The 18560-nt window shown below is 42.8% G+C and overlaps 1 protein-coding gene across 9 annotated transcripts in view; it reads right to left on the reverse strand.

Annotated features, from left to right (window-relative positions):
• Positions 1–18560, reverse strand: part of tenm2b (teneurin transmembrane protein 2b) — a 175452-nt gene that overhangs the window by 35947 nt on the left and 120945 nt on the right. For all 9 annotated transcript variants that reach the window (XM_028982317.1, XM_028982319.1, XM_028982318.1 and 6 more), the window contains 2 exons: positions 14589–14805; positions 3499–3737 (listed from right to left, as the gene is read on the reverse strand). In XM_028982317.1, coding sequence (XP_028838150.1) covers positions 3499–3737; positions 14589–14805 — 456 coding nt within the window. The remainder of the gene's footprint in view (positions 1–3498; positions 3738–14588; positions 14806–18560) is intronic.

An 18560-nucleotide genomic window follows, 5' to 3' on the forward strand; every position in this document is an offset into this window, starting at 1 on the left:
CTATTAACTTTGGAAACAGAAGTTAAAAAAGGATGCAGAGATACAGCCACACACCACATCTGCAGGTAAACACTCATATAATGTTAAAACAACAAAATACTGCATGTCGCCGCTGTGCAACCGAAACGGTGATTACCCATCACTGTATGAGGTACACAAGACCTTGGATTTTATATACAGAGGTTATCAGAAAAGTTCTTCCTCAGGTTCCTTCCTACACAAAGATCTCTGTCCACATCTCCAAATTGCTTCATGGTTCATGTGTCCATTGTAGGGATCAGCCTGGTGACTGTAAGTAAGTGGATTTTCATCAGCATACCAGGGACACATATCACAATTCAGCCATTTCCACTTATTCATTGTGTTCTGCTTCCAAAACATCAACTTCAAGACCTGACTGCCCCCCCCCACAAGTACCACAGGAACCAGATAATCAATGTTATTCACTTCACCGGTCAGTGGTTTTCATGTTGTGTCTGGTTGGTGTATAAATTCACACATGGACACACACACTGAAAAGGCTTTTCTTTGCTTCTCTGTGTTGCCTTAAGCAAACAGCCAACTGTGTGCGTGTGTGTGTGTGTGTGTGTGACCAAGAGAGAGAGCAAGAGAAAGAGGGAGGAAATGTGCATGCGAAAGTGCTGAGAGATGATGACTGTGAATGTGGCTGCTCACAGAGCCTGAAAACACAACCATCTGTAAAGCCAACACCATCCCACTGCAGACGCTGCACAATGTCTGCTCCCATTCGGCATCATGACGGCAAATCCTCCACTTGGCACACAGTGCCGTTGCCACCATGTGAAAATACTGAGTGAAATCGTCCCACATGATTATTAAATTGTATATATTCTTATGTATTTTTCATGATTACGCTTTGATGAACCTGGGTGGAATGTCTGATGCTTCACACCGTAAGATGGGAAATCCCAGGTCCTTGGCTATTTGTGCTTTTGTCTTGCGTGAAGGTCCCCTGCCTGTATCGTTGTCAAGCTGCGACACCCCCAAAACAAGAGGCGCCACAAGCCAGCAAATGGCTTGAAGTGTCACGATGAGTAAGACAAAGCAGAGACATAAAAGGACAAATCCTGATTGGTCTGTGGCAACTTTTTGGGGGCTGAGGCTCTTCTCTTTTTCCCCCTCCACCGGGAGCTGGGGGGGTTTAGCCCCACCCCCAGCTTTCTGGGCCTTTCTCCCCCTGTTTCTCCTGGGTCAGGCTGCTAAAGCCTGGTTCCTGGCTTTTTTCCTCTCTCTCTTCCTCTATCGCTTTAATTCTGGGTTTTTCTGTAACATTGGTACCTTTTTTTACATTAAAAAACTCTTCATTCTTGTAAACTCTATTGTGCCATGCCTCTTTCATGCCAGGTTTACATCAGATTGATTGTGTTTAATACAGTGATGTATTTATTATTTTACAACACTAATAGAAGAAAAAATATATATACGATAAACACACATGAACAAGGAATAAAACTATGTCAGTGTGCCATCTGGATTAAGAATTAATGAATTTTTTTAAATGATTAATTCCTTTTAAATTGTATTTGATAAAAGCCCAGATGCCGTCAATGTTTTTATTCTGTTGTGTAGTCGTGAGTCACGGCATAAAACAACTAATTATATGCTCCAGCAGCAAGCCGCTCGAGTGGCGTGTGATTCATTCCAGCTTTGGAGGGCCCTTCATGACGGTCATGCATTTGTCATAAGCATGAATATTACATCCTCCACCCGCCAGTAATGGATTCAGCCAGGCCGCCGCTGATGAGCCGCTGGCCAGCGGTCACATGTCACCCCCTCACCGTCCTCATCGCTATGCAGGATTCTCAATATCCTCCATCAAATATCCTCGAATTTTAATCTAGCTCGGCTCCTGAGTCAGACATGCCGCACGACAACAACAGGGGGGGGTTCGGGGGGAAGCGAGATGCCGCGGCGAAACGTTGGCAAAACAACAGGTTCCTTCATGGTGTCATGCAGCAGCTCTTGAACCTTTTCGAACCGTGTGTCTGAATTTAGCCCAATAGCGTGTCTGACATGGGGAAAATAGTTATTTTGAGCTTTGGCCCAGCTCAATATTTTCCCAACAGTTTCCACAAACTTGATAAGTGTAATGTGTTCAAATGGTAACAAACAAAACAATGTTGATATTGTATGTATTGAAATATTATTAATATGTAATATGCAGGTACTTTCAGCCAAAAGTGGGATATTTTGAACAGCTACACGTAAGGCATTGCAAATTGGTTAAAATCAATACGAATGTGACATGATTCATGATGCCCAATGGCCAACAACTTTCTGAAAATGTAAGTATGCCACTAGCATCCTACAAAGCGTTCCCGGTTAGGCTTTGGGCAGCTGTAGCGTTCATCTATGTGGGTTCAAAAGCCCACAAGTGTCTCATATCTGAAACTGGTTAACAGGGATTTTATGGCTTATTGTTCCTGTTTGATCCAGAGTTTAAGTCAGAGCTGTGGCAACATCCAATTAATGATTTTTATTTTCTAGCAAGATAAAATTTCATTTTAAAGTTTTTTTGTTTGCAGCTCAGATTGGGACAGAATCATATCATGAAAAAAATTTAAATCATTTTATGAGCTCAGAATCATTGAACATTGATGTTGATGCTATTACTGTTGCATGGCAACTATGTAATTTAACACATTTGATTAATTGTTGTGCTCCAATCCCAACAGCACAAACTGGAAAAACTTGCACGATCACCGCGATAAACCTAATGCTGTTTTATCTACTGTCAGTTTCGCCTGTGCCCAGCCAGACAATTTCCATTATGAGCTGAAATTAATTTCTATCCTTAATACCTTAGGATATTAATACCTTAATATCCTTCAAATACCACTGCTATTTCAATACTGCTAATATGTTTCCTCCTACGTGTATTTAGCCACCCGCAATTCACCCTGCAATCCATGCGCATGCATACATAAACCTCAACAGTACTGCATAGGCATATGCTTTCTACAGCAAGTGAAGTCAAAGTCAAGTGTGCCACCTGGACACTCCCTGAACTGGCTTATTTCATAAAGACTGTATGCAGGATGACCTTGACGACACTACATAGAATGAACTAGAACATTCATTAGACTTAACCACTGCCTCAAGAAGGCAGCTCATATCATTTGGAAATGCAAATCCAGACTGGGCTGAGATGAACCAAAACGATCCACACACATAGCAAAACTGAAAAGTGCATAATAAATCATGCACATCATCTGAATTTGGTGACCTTGTATGTCTTGTTTATGTATGAGTCCCTTTGAAGCATCTCTGCACATCTCTGTACTGGTGAAAACAGGATGATGATAGCAGGTTATTCTGTCTAGACTAATTCTAATATAAATAAGCACACCAGAGGTAGAAAAATGTTGCATTCTGTGGGTGAAGGGACCAGGTCACCTGTATTGGACTCTGGATTAAGGAGCATGGTTTTGACACTCTGCCTGTTAGGAGAGGGTGAGGTGAAACACACGGTCCTACCTATGAAGTAGGAGAGCAGCACGGTGAGGAGGACGGCGGCGCCGATGGCCGTCACGGCCGCACATTTCCAGCTGCAGTACTTGGAGGGCTTCTTGAGCTTGAAGGAGCTCCTTGAGAAGGTGTTCCTGGGCAGCAGCCGTGGGGGCGGTGAGTAGACTGTGCCCGAAGTCAGGGGGTACCCAGGGGAGGAGCTGCTGAACAGAGGGGTAGTTCCAGAGGGGGTTTTAAAAAGGAAATGCCTGGAGAGGGAAGAGAGAAAGGATCAAATTTATATTTATACAGTTTCAAAGCTTTCTGGTGTGTGTGTGTGTGTGTGTGTGTGTGTGTGAAAGGCTATTCAGCAACACACCCACACACAGATGCACCTTTACACACATACACACCAGCTTAAACTGGGTCTTTTCAGTGCAGTTTAATAAGCGACTGTGAATCCACAGTCTGAGAATTGATTGGTGTGGGCATGAGGAGATGCAAAGTGGTTTACTGCATACATAGTTCCCATGTATGAGGGAACTGGCCCAATTATAATGCGACCCCGAAAGTAAGATGACCCATCTTTTTCAATATACAAAGTATCATACTTAGTACCATCTAGCGGTATTGCGTTTTGTTTCTAGATCCAGAATTTCGGAAGACAGCACCTTTTTTGAATATAATATTCATTTTAATAATGTATTCAGAGGATTTATGCAAGCGTGATAATATCATATTCCTTTATTCTGCAGTATGGAGATGGGTCTGCTGAATGGAGATTAGAGGTGAGATTTGTTCTGGTGAATGTGGTGAATGGTAAACACTGTTGCCGAGGCGGTTGGTACCAGGTGGGGCGCGGGCTGGGGGGTGGTGTTTGCAGGGGCAGATGGGATTGGGATGAAAGCCGAGGACGTTCGACCACACGGCTTTGATGGCAGGGCCATGCGCTCGCAGGCTGTCACCCGATGTTTAAGTCTGGAGAACGCTGCCCTCAGATCTCGTTCCATCAGTCTAGTGGAAGGGGGAGGAAGTTCGCCCTGACCCCACCTGCCCTCTACGTCCTTCTCCACTGCACCTTCTGCCCCCGAACCCCAACGGCTGCCTAGTTGCCCTGTGGTGTCACCTCCTGGTCTCCTTCAGCCAACAAAATTCTGTCGCCCACATACTCCCTAAAACTAAAGAAGAGAAGGAGGTGACGATACTGTTTTCTGGCTTCCATCCTAATTGGACACCATCAGACCCCCCTCTCCACCCTCTGGCCCAGAGATTCCCTCTTCAAAGTCCAACAGCAGAAACTGATCATCTGAAGGCATCTGCCAATTACCTTGCCACGAATGTATTTCAAGCAGGTTAAAACCATCAGACACGCTTCTCCAAGCTCAACCATCAGGCCAGGTGCATTATTCATAAAACAATTACAGATATGAATACGCATGCTGGAGTCCAGACCATTTCAGCAGAACACGCACCAGCCTTACTGTAAAATCCAACTTGCCTGCTTTAAATATTATTTTGACTTTATATTACATTGGGTTGTCTATGAATAATTTAGTGGTATTACTGACTTAATTAATGACTTCATACAATGAATACAATGGCGATGTGTGGCCCTTTATTCTTTATTTGTCCTGCTGTGCTTTAGCTGCTGCATCTGAATAAAGGTCTGCTATAAATAAATCATCGTGAGCTGCTGCTTGGCATGGTGAAGGTCCGCAGTCGGGAGAGTCTAATGTGCTGCACGACAGTCCACTCCGTTAATGAAATGGACTGAGCAGAACTCGCCCCCTTCCCTGGTCTGGGGGCTGTCGTTTTTTTTTTTCTCTTTCTTCCAAATCAGCAGTCCGCGGCTGTTTATTTCACCGTGCAGCCAAGGTCATCAGCACTCTGTGGCATCAAGCTTTGAAAATTGCTCATTGTTGCCTCTCATCTTAAATCGGGTGGAGGAGGCTAACAGCCTTCAGGAGTAACCACAAGGCAATATCAAGCAATCAAGTGACAGTTCATGAACACGCAAGAAAAAAAGACAGAAATACAGAGAGAAAGAAGGTGAGTGAGAGAGAGAGAGAGAGAGACAGAGAGAGAAAATGGAGACTCTGTCTCCACTAAATAACAGCCATTCTGTGGTGAGTTGGTTAGTTTAGTTCAGTCTTTCTGACAGCTTCGCCGTGACTTTTTCCAAGACTTTGGCTGTAGTTCCCTCTGTGTTCCCAGTCCATTCAGTATTCCAAGTCTTCTCTCTCCCCTCGGACTCCTAACTCACCTTCTTTGGTGACTTTCAGCAGCTCACTCTAACTCTTTCACCGCTTGCTTTATCCATATCTACTTTTTTTACTTTTATTATTTCTCCCATCCTCTCCCTCACCCTGTCAATCTTTATTCCCAATCCTGTCTCTGCAGACCATTCCTGGTAGCTTCATCCATATCCATCTTCCTAGACAATCTATTCCGCTTTTCTTTCTGCTGCTTTGAATGTCCACATCTCAGATCCCCATGTTGCCAGATTTAGCACATTTCCAGCCTTGCCCATAGGCCTGTGTTCAGTAGGCGTGCAACGGTTCAACAATCTCACAGTTATGTAGTATTACAGTTTTAGTTGAATATATATAACACATTATTGAGAAGAAAAATCCTTTCCAATGTTCCTCTCTGTCATGTCTTACATCCAGATATTTGCTATACATAATCAAAATTCTATCTATACCAAGTGGTAATGAAACACACAAAAATATATTTAAATATACAAACATATACTTTTACTAGAGTAGATCAATGATATGTTCGTCTATAATACACAACTACATTTATTTCTAATCTAACCCAAAATCACATTCAGTATGTCTCAATGGGCTTTGACACCCCCCATACAGTAAGTGTTAATTGTTAATATTGCACTTATTAATCACTGGAAGGATTGCATACACTCTGTTTTTGCATAGTTTTTGCTCCTAAATGCAAAATAATAATAAAAGCAAATAATAATTGATGACATGCTTAATCTTGCTCCGCCTATCTACGAACTTTGAGACCTCGCTGCAGATCCTTACAGTTTGTGACTGTCACTGATCTACTGACAGTGTACTAGACAGGTGATGTCCAGGGGAAGAAGAGTGACAAAAGTTGTGTGCAAAATTGAAATTGTTCTTTAGGAACATTCCCCTGGTGGTTCATACCGCAGCCATGCCATTCCTGTCTACCTGTTCCTCATCGCTGTGTAAAGGCCCCATACTTCACCGAGCAACTGCACCACATTGAACCAAGTGGTGGCAGCTCGGCATTAACTCCCCAGCCACCGCACAGCCACTGTGGCACGGCACTTTAAATGACGTTTATTACATTTATTAGAGAAAGAACGATACAGACAGCAGTGGGGACCAGCACCAAAGAGGCCAATAAAGAGCGGCGGAGGTGGTGAATTCCCCGCGCTGACCCCAGGCACTTAACCTCGGCTGCTCCTCCGGGCCCCGTCCCGCGTTAATGAAACGCTTCGCGGGTCGGAGCAGCCCCCGGCTTCTGGCTCATCGCGCGCCGGAACTCTGACAGACCTGTCACTCACTGCCAACAGCCGCTCTGGCCGTCAAAATCAGAGAAATAAATAAACAAACAGGCAAAAGCCAGAGTGGTGGCCATTAATTGCATCGCGGAGAGCAGGGGGGAAATTAATTGATTACCCAGTCATATTTTATTCATCAGAATGTGGTTTGCCGTGCAATTTGCCCAGTGAGAGCTGCCAAATATAGCATCCGGCTACACAAGTGCAATCCTGTTTAATGGCACCGCAAGCAGACAGGTAATATTAAGAGTTATTAATGCAATATTAAATCATGTCTAGAAGAAAAGCCTCAGGAAGGTTGTAATTATCTGTAATAAACTGTCAAAAGTACTTTTTTTTCTGCCGTTAATGCAGTTTGGGCACATGCAATATGTAATTTGGGAGAGCAGATAATTTGACAAGCGCCTTTTCTAGAATGCAAGAATTGAAGAGACTAATTATTTTGATAGAGCTTCAGTTTTGGGCCATGAGATTGAAATGGAAAATTGAAATACGAATGGCCTGAGCTCAAAGATGAAGGTTGAGGTCAACCTGCTGCTCGGAATCAGAGCGTTCTCAGGCGCTCACACCGACACCTTCTCACAGCGCATTACTTGTTTTGTACAATTCCAGCTTTTAATCTTCTCATTATCCACGGCTGACCTCCTCTCCGAGTCCGGCCAAACCTTTTAATAACATCAGTTTTAATTGTAAACATTTCTCACTTCCTGTTGGAAAATTGGCCACAGTGTGCCACTCGGGAGAATAAACGCAGCCCGTCGAGACACCTCACGGGGCGCCGGTAAACAACAGCAAAAAAAAAGGCACGTAAAAGGCTCGTTTTCACAGTAAACACCTTTTTTCCCCGGAGAGATGGAGCTGGAGACCAGAGCAATTAACATGTTCGGATTTAACAGATAATGAACGGGAATCCAACGCGGGCGTAGAGATTTATTGGTATTCCGGAGGTCGTGCTGGTGGAAATATCAAGAGCAGGGAGTCTGCGGCTTTTCTTCTGGGCCGGAATCTCTGCGGCGAGCAGCATGAAGGGCTACTTAAGGTCCACAGCGGCTCTTTAATGAACTTTTAAAGTTTTGCCAAACTCTCCTCCAGCCAATGTGAAAAACAAAGCAAAAAAGCAGCTAATTTCAAACATGGCGCAGTGTGACATCTGAAAAGAGAACTGCTCCTGACTGACTGCATCCAACTGCTCGCTCTTCCATTAGCACGCCAGCATCATAAATCACAAACGAACATGTATTATTTGGAATAAAAACAAGCAAACTGGATTTGCTTTGAACTACCCCATTGGGAGTACAATCTGGGGGTTGTCTTTTTTTTTAATCCCCTTCCTCTATCCTAATGTGAACCCTGCTTTTGTTTCTGACCTTTTCCCCTACCTGCCTGACCTGTCCACCCCTCCAATGTACTGTGTTGTGGTAGTAGCCTAGTGGGTAACACAGGGTGGTAGTAGCCTAGTGGGTAACACACTCGCCTATGAACCAGAAGACTCAGGTTCAAACCCCACTTACTACCATTGTGTCCCGGTGCAAGACACTTAACCCTGAGTGTCTCCAGGGGGGGACTGTCCCTGTAACTACTGATTGTAAGTCGGTTGACCTGTAAATATAAATGTGTTGTGTATATTTGTATGGTCGGGTCGATGGCCAAGTTTCAGTAGTAATTTTGACATGGTTTGTAGCAACAGCAATAAAGGGTCTTATCAATCAATCAATCAATCAATTAGTTTTACCATTACAAGAAACTTACTAGAGGTGCAGCTCCAATTTTAACTTAACATTGCATTATGGGATTGTGTGGTGGGTGTGTCTTTCCTCACTGCCTCTAATGTTTGTGTCATTTACCCTTTTGCCCTGGTGTTGTCTTTTTCCACTACTTCTAAATTATATACCCATTAAATTTTTTATTTGCTTCAGACAAAAGTGAGTGACTGTAATTTATAACCAAAAATGACAAAAACAAACCCATTAAATAAATAGATAACTGAATACATTTTGAATAAGAGATAAGATAAGATGATCCTTTATTAGTCCCACAAGCGCTAAACAGGCAAGAGGAATGAAGGATGAAAGGATGCTTTTCCCACGAATTTCCCAGAACCATAGAAACATTAAAAAAGCTAATGTAAATGTCAGGTTTTCAATTTTACACTTGAACTAGACATTCACTTTGCATGTGCTGAGAGTTATTTCCAAGAATTGTTGAAAAGAATGTGCTGTAATAAAGACAATCGGTAGCTGTTTTGATGAAACTCGTTTGTAAAATTTCATCTCCATTCAACTGCACTTACAGTTTTTTTCATTACACCACAACAACCAATCACCTACATTTGTAGATCTTTTCTTTTAATAAAGAGCAGTATAGTGTTTATTTCTTTTGGGCCTCTGGCTTGCAAAGTCATTCATCGGATTTTTTAGAATGAACATACTTAACTGTCTTACTAATTCGAGTTTACAGTGGCTTCATTTCCTAGTGGTGTGAAGAGCAGACAAACAGCTGGTATTTTTTTTTTACAGGCCTTCATAGCGCCACGCCTGCTGGGGCAAAGCTATTTAAATCGCATTTAATGCATCTCTCAATGCAGCCCCAACAGGGAAGGAGCCATCCACACTTAAACCACCGAGGAGAAAACACAAGCACTTTACATCAAGCGACTCTTATCTAACACTCATTAGTCTTCCTCAATGGATGTTCACACTTAACATAAATATGTAAGTGTGTTTGGCTCAGGCTCCTTACAACATGAAACATCTGCCCGGCAAGACACTATTATCTCATGACATTTAAGATCCTCTGATCTGCTTATTCGGTAAAAGGGAACAATATGTCACAGTGCGTCGATCTCTTAGAACCCAACAAATCTGTATTCTTTCAAGATTGATGGTCTATGAGCAAATATTTCCTGCAGGTTTAATCACACGTCTTTCCTGCAGGGAGAGGGCTGGAATGTGTCTTCATATGGGGGGGAGGGATGGGAATCGGAGAGTTAAACTGGCCCGGGGGGGGGTGGGGGGCAGCGAGAGGGCTGGACAGATAACAAGGCACTCTGGGGCTGCCGAAATCTCGTCCCCTCATTTCACTACCCTGAAAAAGTCATAAACTCTGACATTTGCCCGGCAGTGCGAATGAATTTTATGTAAAACAACCCCTTTTCATAATTAGCCGCTGTCTCTTTTTCATTGCTCCCCTGTCCTCTTTTTGGAAACAGGGGCGTGTGCGAGGTGCGCCACGCTGCAGAGGAATGTGTCTGGGAATAGCAGCAGTCCCGGCTCGACTCTTAACAACGCGACCTTTGCCATTAGGTTATTAACACACCTGCTCATTTGCATACCGCCGCAGTAAGAGTTTTCATATGGCAGCACTGGTGTCACAAAAATACAGTACAGTACGATCCATTTTAGCTCACTGGCCACTTTATTCAAGAGATTTGACCTCTAAAAGTTCATACAATTACTTTTTTTTATAACTATTAACCCCATTTTGATTTTATATAATTAATATTACTGAGTGTCATTAATGATGGCCATTTACTGTCCTCCTAAATATACCCTTACCATTATCCACTATGAAACGAAATCTAAATATAAATGTAACATAAACGATAGGGTTGTGCTGATTAAATTTCTCATCATTGTACATTATTATATAATGTTTCATTAATTGAGAGCTACACTAGTAAAACACAGCAGTTTATTGTAGAATTACTATAAAATTAGGGGCAGAATTAATTATTCCTGAAATAACACAATGGACACAATGGAAATGAACTATGGGCTTTACTTTGTACTCGTGGGTTGCTGATGTGGTCCGTCCTGAAATGTTATCATGCTTGTGGCTGCCTGTCCAAATTTGAGGAAGTATGTTGAGTAGTTGCAAAGTTCAATACTTATCAGATAACCGTTTGATGCAGTTGTGTGTGTTCGTTTGCCCTTGTCCATGTACAGTACTCATGCTCGGGAAGATGTGAACAATTCAGCTGTGACAGGGGCATCTGACAAACCCCAAAATAAGCGGTGAGGTGTCACCGAGGTCACTTCCCAATGCCCCAGCAGGAGCCATTAATCTGTGTGCTGAGCGAGAGGCTTGTGTCGGGCCACGGGTGAGGGATGGAAGGAAGGGGCGTCTGATGTCTGCAGGCTCATGGATGGATCTGAGCGATGAGTCTGTGTTTGTGTGGCGAGGATGGTGACCTAGCTTGGAACCAGGATGGAACCAGAAAAAAAAAAAAAAAGCCAGCCCCTCACGCCGGAAGACTGAACTGGAGCTGTCCGCGGTGCTGTCAGAAATATTAACGCTGCAGCCGCCCACCATCGCATTTCATTCCTGGGCGGCCTTTGTGTGCGAAGCCGGCCATTATTTTCTACCAAAACAACGGCGGCTCTGCCATTATTGTGACAGATGCGCATTTCGCGTTTACGATGTTGCGTCAGTCTGTCACGATATGGCTCACCGTGTCTCTCCTGCACAGCGATCTAAATTCAGAAAGAAAAAGTCTCCAACAGCAACCTCCCCAAGCCGCCGCTGCACTTGCCTCCAGATAACATGACCCATTTCTGAGACAGGCCCGCTCCGCTCTGACAAGGGGAGAAATAAACCGCGGCATGTCGAGGGGCCAGCCGCTGCGGTGGTGACACTGTGTGACGGACGGACGGACAGCGGGGCTCGCTCCGGCGCGGACGTCCTGACACGCCGGTTCGGCGGCGCTGGCAAGCCGTGAATAAAACATCTGAGGGGTACACCCTTGCCACCTCATGAATACTGCATGTGCTGTGTACCGGGTGTAATTCGGCAACACGGGGAAGCGACCCCTGGCTCAGCAGGAGAATAGTAAGTACGCCCACCCCCCTCAACACACACACACACACACAGGACGAGAGGGGGAGAAGGTGGGAGTGCGAGATAAAGAAACAGAGGAGGGGCTCTGCAGCGTATATCGCTGGTGTGTGACCCGCTGAGGTCTGATGGGAGTTTTTGGCCACAAATAAACTGTGGACGATCCAGATGTGGAAAACGAGGGTCTCTAAGAGGAATCGCCTCGCAAAAGCGGACGATTCTGAAGATGCCACTGGACTTTTTGTTTTTCTAACCCCAGTGACTTGATATGGGCAACAGCAGCAAAGATGACATCCCTGATTTGTCTGTAAATGATCTTCAATTGATCTGAGGAGTCAAGTTCAACCTGCTGTCTGTTTTTATGTTTACTGTCAATATACAAATCCAAATCCACTATTGAAAAGCTAAAATTGTTTTCACATGTAATTCTGGAGTATTCTTTCCACTTGAGTGGTTCCTGGAATACAGCAACTTATTTGTCCCAAATAGCTTCATACATATTGTTCTAAATATTTGTCACATATTTATTATGAATTGAATACATTATTTATTTAGCTCTTCTTTATTACTTAATCAGTCATAACAGACATTAATAATAGACTCAGTGCAAAGGAATCCCCTACCACAAGCGCTATAAACCATTAAATGAAATTTTAATTATTATTTTATTATGTTATAGACTAAGGTCTAAACTGTCTCTATGTATGCATATGCATGCAAATGATCTGTATTTATGTATTTTAACCATATTTTTAAATTATTGTGTGTCCTTGTTAGCTTGTACCACCATCTAAAAAATACAGTTTAAGAAGAAATCGCCTCCTGCACATTTCAGTGTTAAAGTTCCACCCTTCAGGTTATGTAAAAGTTATAAAAGTTTGGGCACCCCTGATAAAAATCAGATTTTGAGGTAGCTTCATTTCAACATATTTTATAGATTATGTAAAGATCAAAATTTCAGAAGTGAAATATTTTTGGATCAATATGACCAATTTAATGTGTATTAAAGGAAAATTTGGCTGGTGCTTAAAACTGGTCACCCAAAAAAGGAATCATCCCATCAGTTTTTTAGTATAGCCTCCTTTTGCTAAAATAAGAGCCAGTAGATGCCTCCTATAGCCACTAACATGTCTTTTTTTTCATGGCCTTCCACACCTTTCCTGCACACCCTGACAGACCCTGTGGCCTTGTATGTCCATAACTACATTTTTTCTTACGACCCAAACCTGTGTGATGATTTCTTAATTCATATCAATTAATTATATTTTTTTAAGGTCACTAGGAGCACAATACAGCATAACAACGACCTATGTTAAATAACTGGTTGCATGTTTTTGAAGAGGTCTAATAAGCTAATTGCAGCCATCCAGAATTAAAACAGTTCATCAAATTAATACAAACAATAGGGTGCCAAAACTTTTGCACAGCTCATTTTTTTTTACCTTTTATTTTATTTCATGCAGCTCAATCATGCCACTGAGAATTGTGATCTGACAAACATGCTCTTCCAAAAACGGAGCAAATTATCATGCACCGTCAGAGTTATTATCATGCAATTATCATGCAACCTCAAACTTTCATAACATAATAATTAAATAAACCTTTACGGCAGATACACAGGGAAAGGCTACCTAAATGTAGATCGCTCACACAGCTACAGTAGTGTATCATTTTATAAAAGCTCATTAACGGGCTCTTTATTAGAGACACCTGTGTATGACAGACCGCAATGGCCCAACATGCCAAGCTTGTGCTCTTCTAACGCGTCGGTTTCTGACCACGGGGTGGCTGCCGGCTAGATATTTTTGGATCAGTGGACCACTCAGCAGTAGTGACACCCCAGCCAACTCAACACTACGTCCCACTACCATGTCAGTGTCACTGCAGTGACACCTAAATCAGATCGCCGTCAGCAGTGGTCCTCACAGGCGGCTGATGAACAGGGGAGTGGGTGGCAGATAAACTGTGTGCAGCAGCAGATGGGCTGCAGCCTGGAAATGTCCGATTTTAAAATGTACATATAAGGCAGATATGTTACACAAAAGTGTCAATTTTCATGAATAACATGAACTCATATACACTAAATTCTAGAGATAATTCTTGATGCATTGTGATTAACTGAATTAATTTTCTAAAAACTAATCTAATAATCCAAAATGGTGCCCCAAACACTATAACAATTCCTGCTCAGAATATCAAATCAAAATCAAATCATGTGGTTGTAGAAATGTGGTAGTAAATCACATTTTTGGACAAGCAAATATCTTGAAAATATCTAAAAATTGTACAGCGGGTTAAACTGAATCCGTTTACATGAACATCTTGAAAAAACTTCCTACGATGCTCAAAGTCGTGCCAGATATGTCATCTTTCTGCTCTTCCCACTTCTTTCACAGACATCACCAAATTGTCTTCATCCGTAAACAGAGTCGGGTGAGTTACCTAGCTGGGCTAATCTGGAATTAAAAACATGTGATGCTTTGTATGTTATTTACTACATTTTTAAAATAAATCATTTTATTCTGCTTCTCTAATCAGCATTGTAATTTTCCACTTTTTCCAAAAGTATTTTAAAAATATGTTAATCCACAGATTTTTCCACCCAGCTTGGCAACCACACGTCCATTTGGCAGTTTAGAGTAACTAACTGATGCGTTCCTAATTATTTATCTATGGATAAATAATTCGCTGTCTCTGTTTCAGCTGCCAGCAGATACGCAGAGGTCAGACCCACCGTGTCTCTAAAGGCACGCTGCTGTTGAGGGCCCAAGTGTCCTGGAGCTGCACAGACTCTGGCGTGGAGGGCCCGTCCCCCGGAGCGGCGGCTGGGGCGTGGCTGACATTGCGCCGGTTGGCATGGGCGTTCAGGGAGTTGGCGGAGGACTGGTGGTGGTTGTGTGGTGGAGGCAGGGGAGGCCGCAGCGTGGACTGGGTGTGGTGGCTGGATGCACCTGGAAGAGACCAGGAGATGAATATCAATAAACACCAACTCTATTGAACCTTTGCGCTCATGTCACTGCATGTTTTGCACTCAGCTCTGAATAGACAATAGGTGTTTCGGTAAAACTCTTAATCTTTGTGTGTAGAGCATTTTTAGTTTTAAGACACCATGAAATTCTGTATAGCAGCACTTGTCTGTAATAATGTGATGTGGTGTTAAATTGTATTTGTTTCTTTATTCCAAATATGTGACACATAAAACATAGATAATCTTATGTTATTATTGTTATTCTTGTTGCTTTGATATTGAATAAAAAATATAACAACTCTATGAAATATTTGCTATTATTAAAAACAGGCACTGTAACAATATCAATGACGCTTCTATTTGATACAATCGCAGGTCTGTGACTTTTTGACCTGGTGTTGGAATAAAAACACAGATTGTATAGCTAGAGAACAAAAGGAAAAGCAAATGTTTATTTCTTCAGTTGCACCTCAACAAATCACACTGACCAACGGCGTTTCCAGGTTTTATTGGTGATGCTACAGATTACACTGTTTACTATTGTGAGTCGATTATCCGCACTGACAACAAAAAAAAAAACCTGTCTTGCTTTTGCTTTTCCCCTCGTCTTTGTTTACTTCAGTACGGTGTGCGTTTCAAAGCGGACAAGCGCGACAGGGCCAGGATCGCTCAGATCAATTGTACTTCCACAAACAGCATTAGCTCCGAGAGGTTGGCGTGGGTTTTAGGGAAATTTGCATTCAACACCAGACATTTCCCAAGACACAAGGCCAGACTCAAAGGCCTCGTGAGGTCTTCTGAAAGCAGCAGTGGCGAGATGAAAGAGGGACCGGGCCGAGGACAGATCAGCCACGCTTTCAGGTCCAGACTATGTAATCTCTCCGTCCTCGCTGTGTCAGAGATGGACAAACAGAGAGCGGCAAAAGTGCCAAGTCCGCACAAAGAGGGCAGGCTGAGAACTCCGGAGGAATCTCAGCAACAACAAAAGCCCCCGGTGTGGTGGATTATGCCGTGAGATGCGTCCATCAAAGCAGCCCTGGCCACTCACAGGCTGGAGGCACACAGAAAGCTGCACAAAGGCATTCTGGGACTGGTGCTTTAATGTGCTCTGATAACCTTGGCGAAGCTGAGATATAGGGCGTCAGCTTTTGTTTTCCTCCCATTTCCCTGTGACGTGAAACGGAAGGCAAAATCAACCCGACAGCCATAGACGTTGGCTCTCAATAGGCCGCCAACACGTCGGGCTGGAAGAAAAAAAATGGCACGCCGGGCCCCCGGTGCAAAACAGCAGGATGGGTTTAAGACAAAGCCGGTCTCCTCGCGGGCAAACCGGGGACCGCGGCACAAACAGTGGCTAGAGTCAGAACGGTAATGCGCAGATTACATCTGAATGACTACTGTAAAGTGTGTAATAGCCCCGACGCACAAAGGACCTACTCTTCTCTTAAATTACATCCCCGATGGGCAGCAGCGCAGGGGTTGATCGCCACCTAATGCTGTTATGGGACCCATTAGCTGAGGAAACTGCAGCGTCCCCTCTGGATCCTGATGGCTGAGAGCGGCCTGGTGCATGTGGCGCATCTCAGGGCTCCCGTTTTAGTCTCTTGGAGGAACGGACAGCATGACAAATGCATTCTGCGAGCAAAGGAACAAGCAGACTGGAGGCCTGGCTCACAATTCATGTACACCGTAAAAAAAACAAAAAAAAAACCTATTATGTTATCACAGCTAAATTGGATTTATTGTACAGTGCATGGTTAAGGTTTTGCATGCTGCAGGCGTACTGTCATGGCTCCATTCAGAATCTAGAAAGCCCCACCATGTCTGTTGTTTCTTCTCCAGCATGCCAAAGCCGAGAAGGTCACACTACAAAATCTTCTACCTGATGGAATACTGTACCATGTTCTATGAGAATGCAAGCAATTAAAATACATTTAGAATCATGGCTAATTGGCATTAGCATATACTTCAGTTTTAACACCCCAAATAAAAGGATTTAAAAAAGTATGGGCAACATATTGATTAACAATCATTCATCACCAGTTTGAAAATCATCAGTGTCTAGATGTGGCCTTAATACTCATTTTCTTGCATCATTAACAGTTATATAGACCACATGTGAACTGATTCGGTGACAACATTACTGTGTTCTGCTGGCATAATTTATCAGAAGAGACGTTGATCTATAATTGATCTATTAGCCACAGAAAAACAAACAAGTCAAGCTTAACATGTGCAGCAGTTCATTTCATAAACTGATATCATCATCAAATATCTCCCCTCCTATTTTATCTGTCAAACAATTGGGTTAAATTATATATATATATATATATATATATAAAATTAAATTCTGTGGAACTGACTCTAGTATCATCATCTTCTGATCTTAAAATGAAAAAACCAGTCAACTTCCACCAATGCTTTGGAAAAAACATCACACATCTTCAACATGTCTTTAACAACCACAACTCAAAACATTATAATATCATCAAGAAAATAGATGAAAGCAGAGAGAACCACTTGGTAGTTATCTGTTTAAAGAATAAAGTGTACATTTAAAAAAATGAAAAAAGTAAATGAATCGGAGGAGCCCAATGATTGAGAGTTCTCACACATGCTACTTCCTCATTCTGAATGACTTATATCTACATTTACATTACATTTACAGCATTTATCAGACGCCCTTATCCAGAGCGACTTACAGTACAGTATTTACAGGGACAGGGACAGTCTCCCTGGAGCAACTCAGGGTTAAGTGTCTTGCTCAGGGACACAATGGTAGTAAGTGGGATTCGAACCCGGGTCTTCTGGTTCATAGGCGAGTGTGTTACCCACTAGGCTACTACCACCCCATATCTGTGGCCATCAAAACACTGCGGATCGGCAATATTACATTAGCAAATAAACCCCATGTTTATTCTGCACAAAAACTAGTGACCAGTCAGTGGCTGAAAAAAACATCTATAATTCAAGCCCTCAGCTAAAATACACACTTATGTATATAATACAATATAATATAATAAAGCATATAGGATGATATACAGTACAAGTACAAGTAAGTGGATCCACAAAGAGCTCATAAAGCACCTTTCATATGCAAAATAAGAAAGATCTTTTCAGCATTGAAGGAGCATCATTATGAGGTGGATAAAATATGAGAACAGAGACTTGATTGTACTGCTCCTGACGGGGAGAGGCTGCAGCTCATCAGGGGGGGTCCAATAAAAACCAGTGGCGCCTTTAAAAGAGCCGCAGGATTATTTCACCTCACACGGACTGGACGTACGTTACAGTGTCTGTGATGTGAGGTAGAGAGTCGATAGGATAATATTTATTGAGAAAATGTCACAAAACATGTTTTTCACCTGCTGTAATGTAGTCTTTTTAAAATTTGAGAACGGCTCTGGTATGCAGTGTTTACCTTCCCCCCAAAATTTGGAAAAAATAAATTTTTTGGAAAGGAGATGACCATATATGTGTATTTTTATATCTATTTTCTCCTATTTTCAGGAAGAACAACGCAACACACTCAAGCTCCTCTGGCTATGGGGACACGGCGTGTTAATCGTCACAGACGACATCCCTCACACAGCGAGAGGTGGAACCGAGTTTAATTACTAAAGAGGGAGACGCCGCTCTCCTCCGTACCAACGCGGAGATCAATGGGCCAGAGAGGAAGGCGAACAAGCGCTGCTCGCTGTTCCAGATGCATTTCATTTCGGGCCCGAGTCTCCCGAA

Source organism: Denticeps clupeoides, chromosome 6 (assembly GCF_900700375.1).
Source record: "Denticeps clupeoides chromosome 6, fDenClu1.1, whole genome shotgun sequence".
Taxonomy (NCBI): domain Eukaryota; kingdom Metazoa; phylum Chordata; class Actinopteri; order Clupeiformes; family Denticipitidae; genus Denticeps; species Denticeps clupeoides.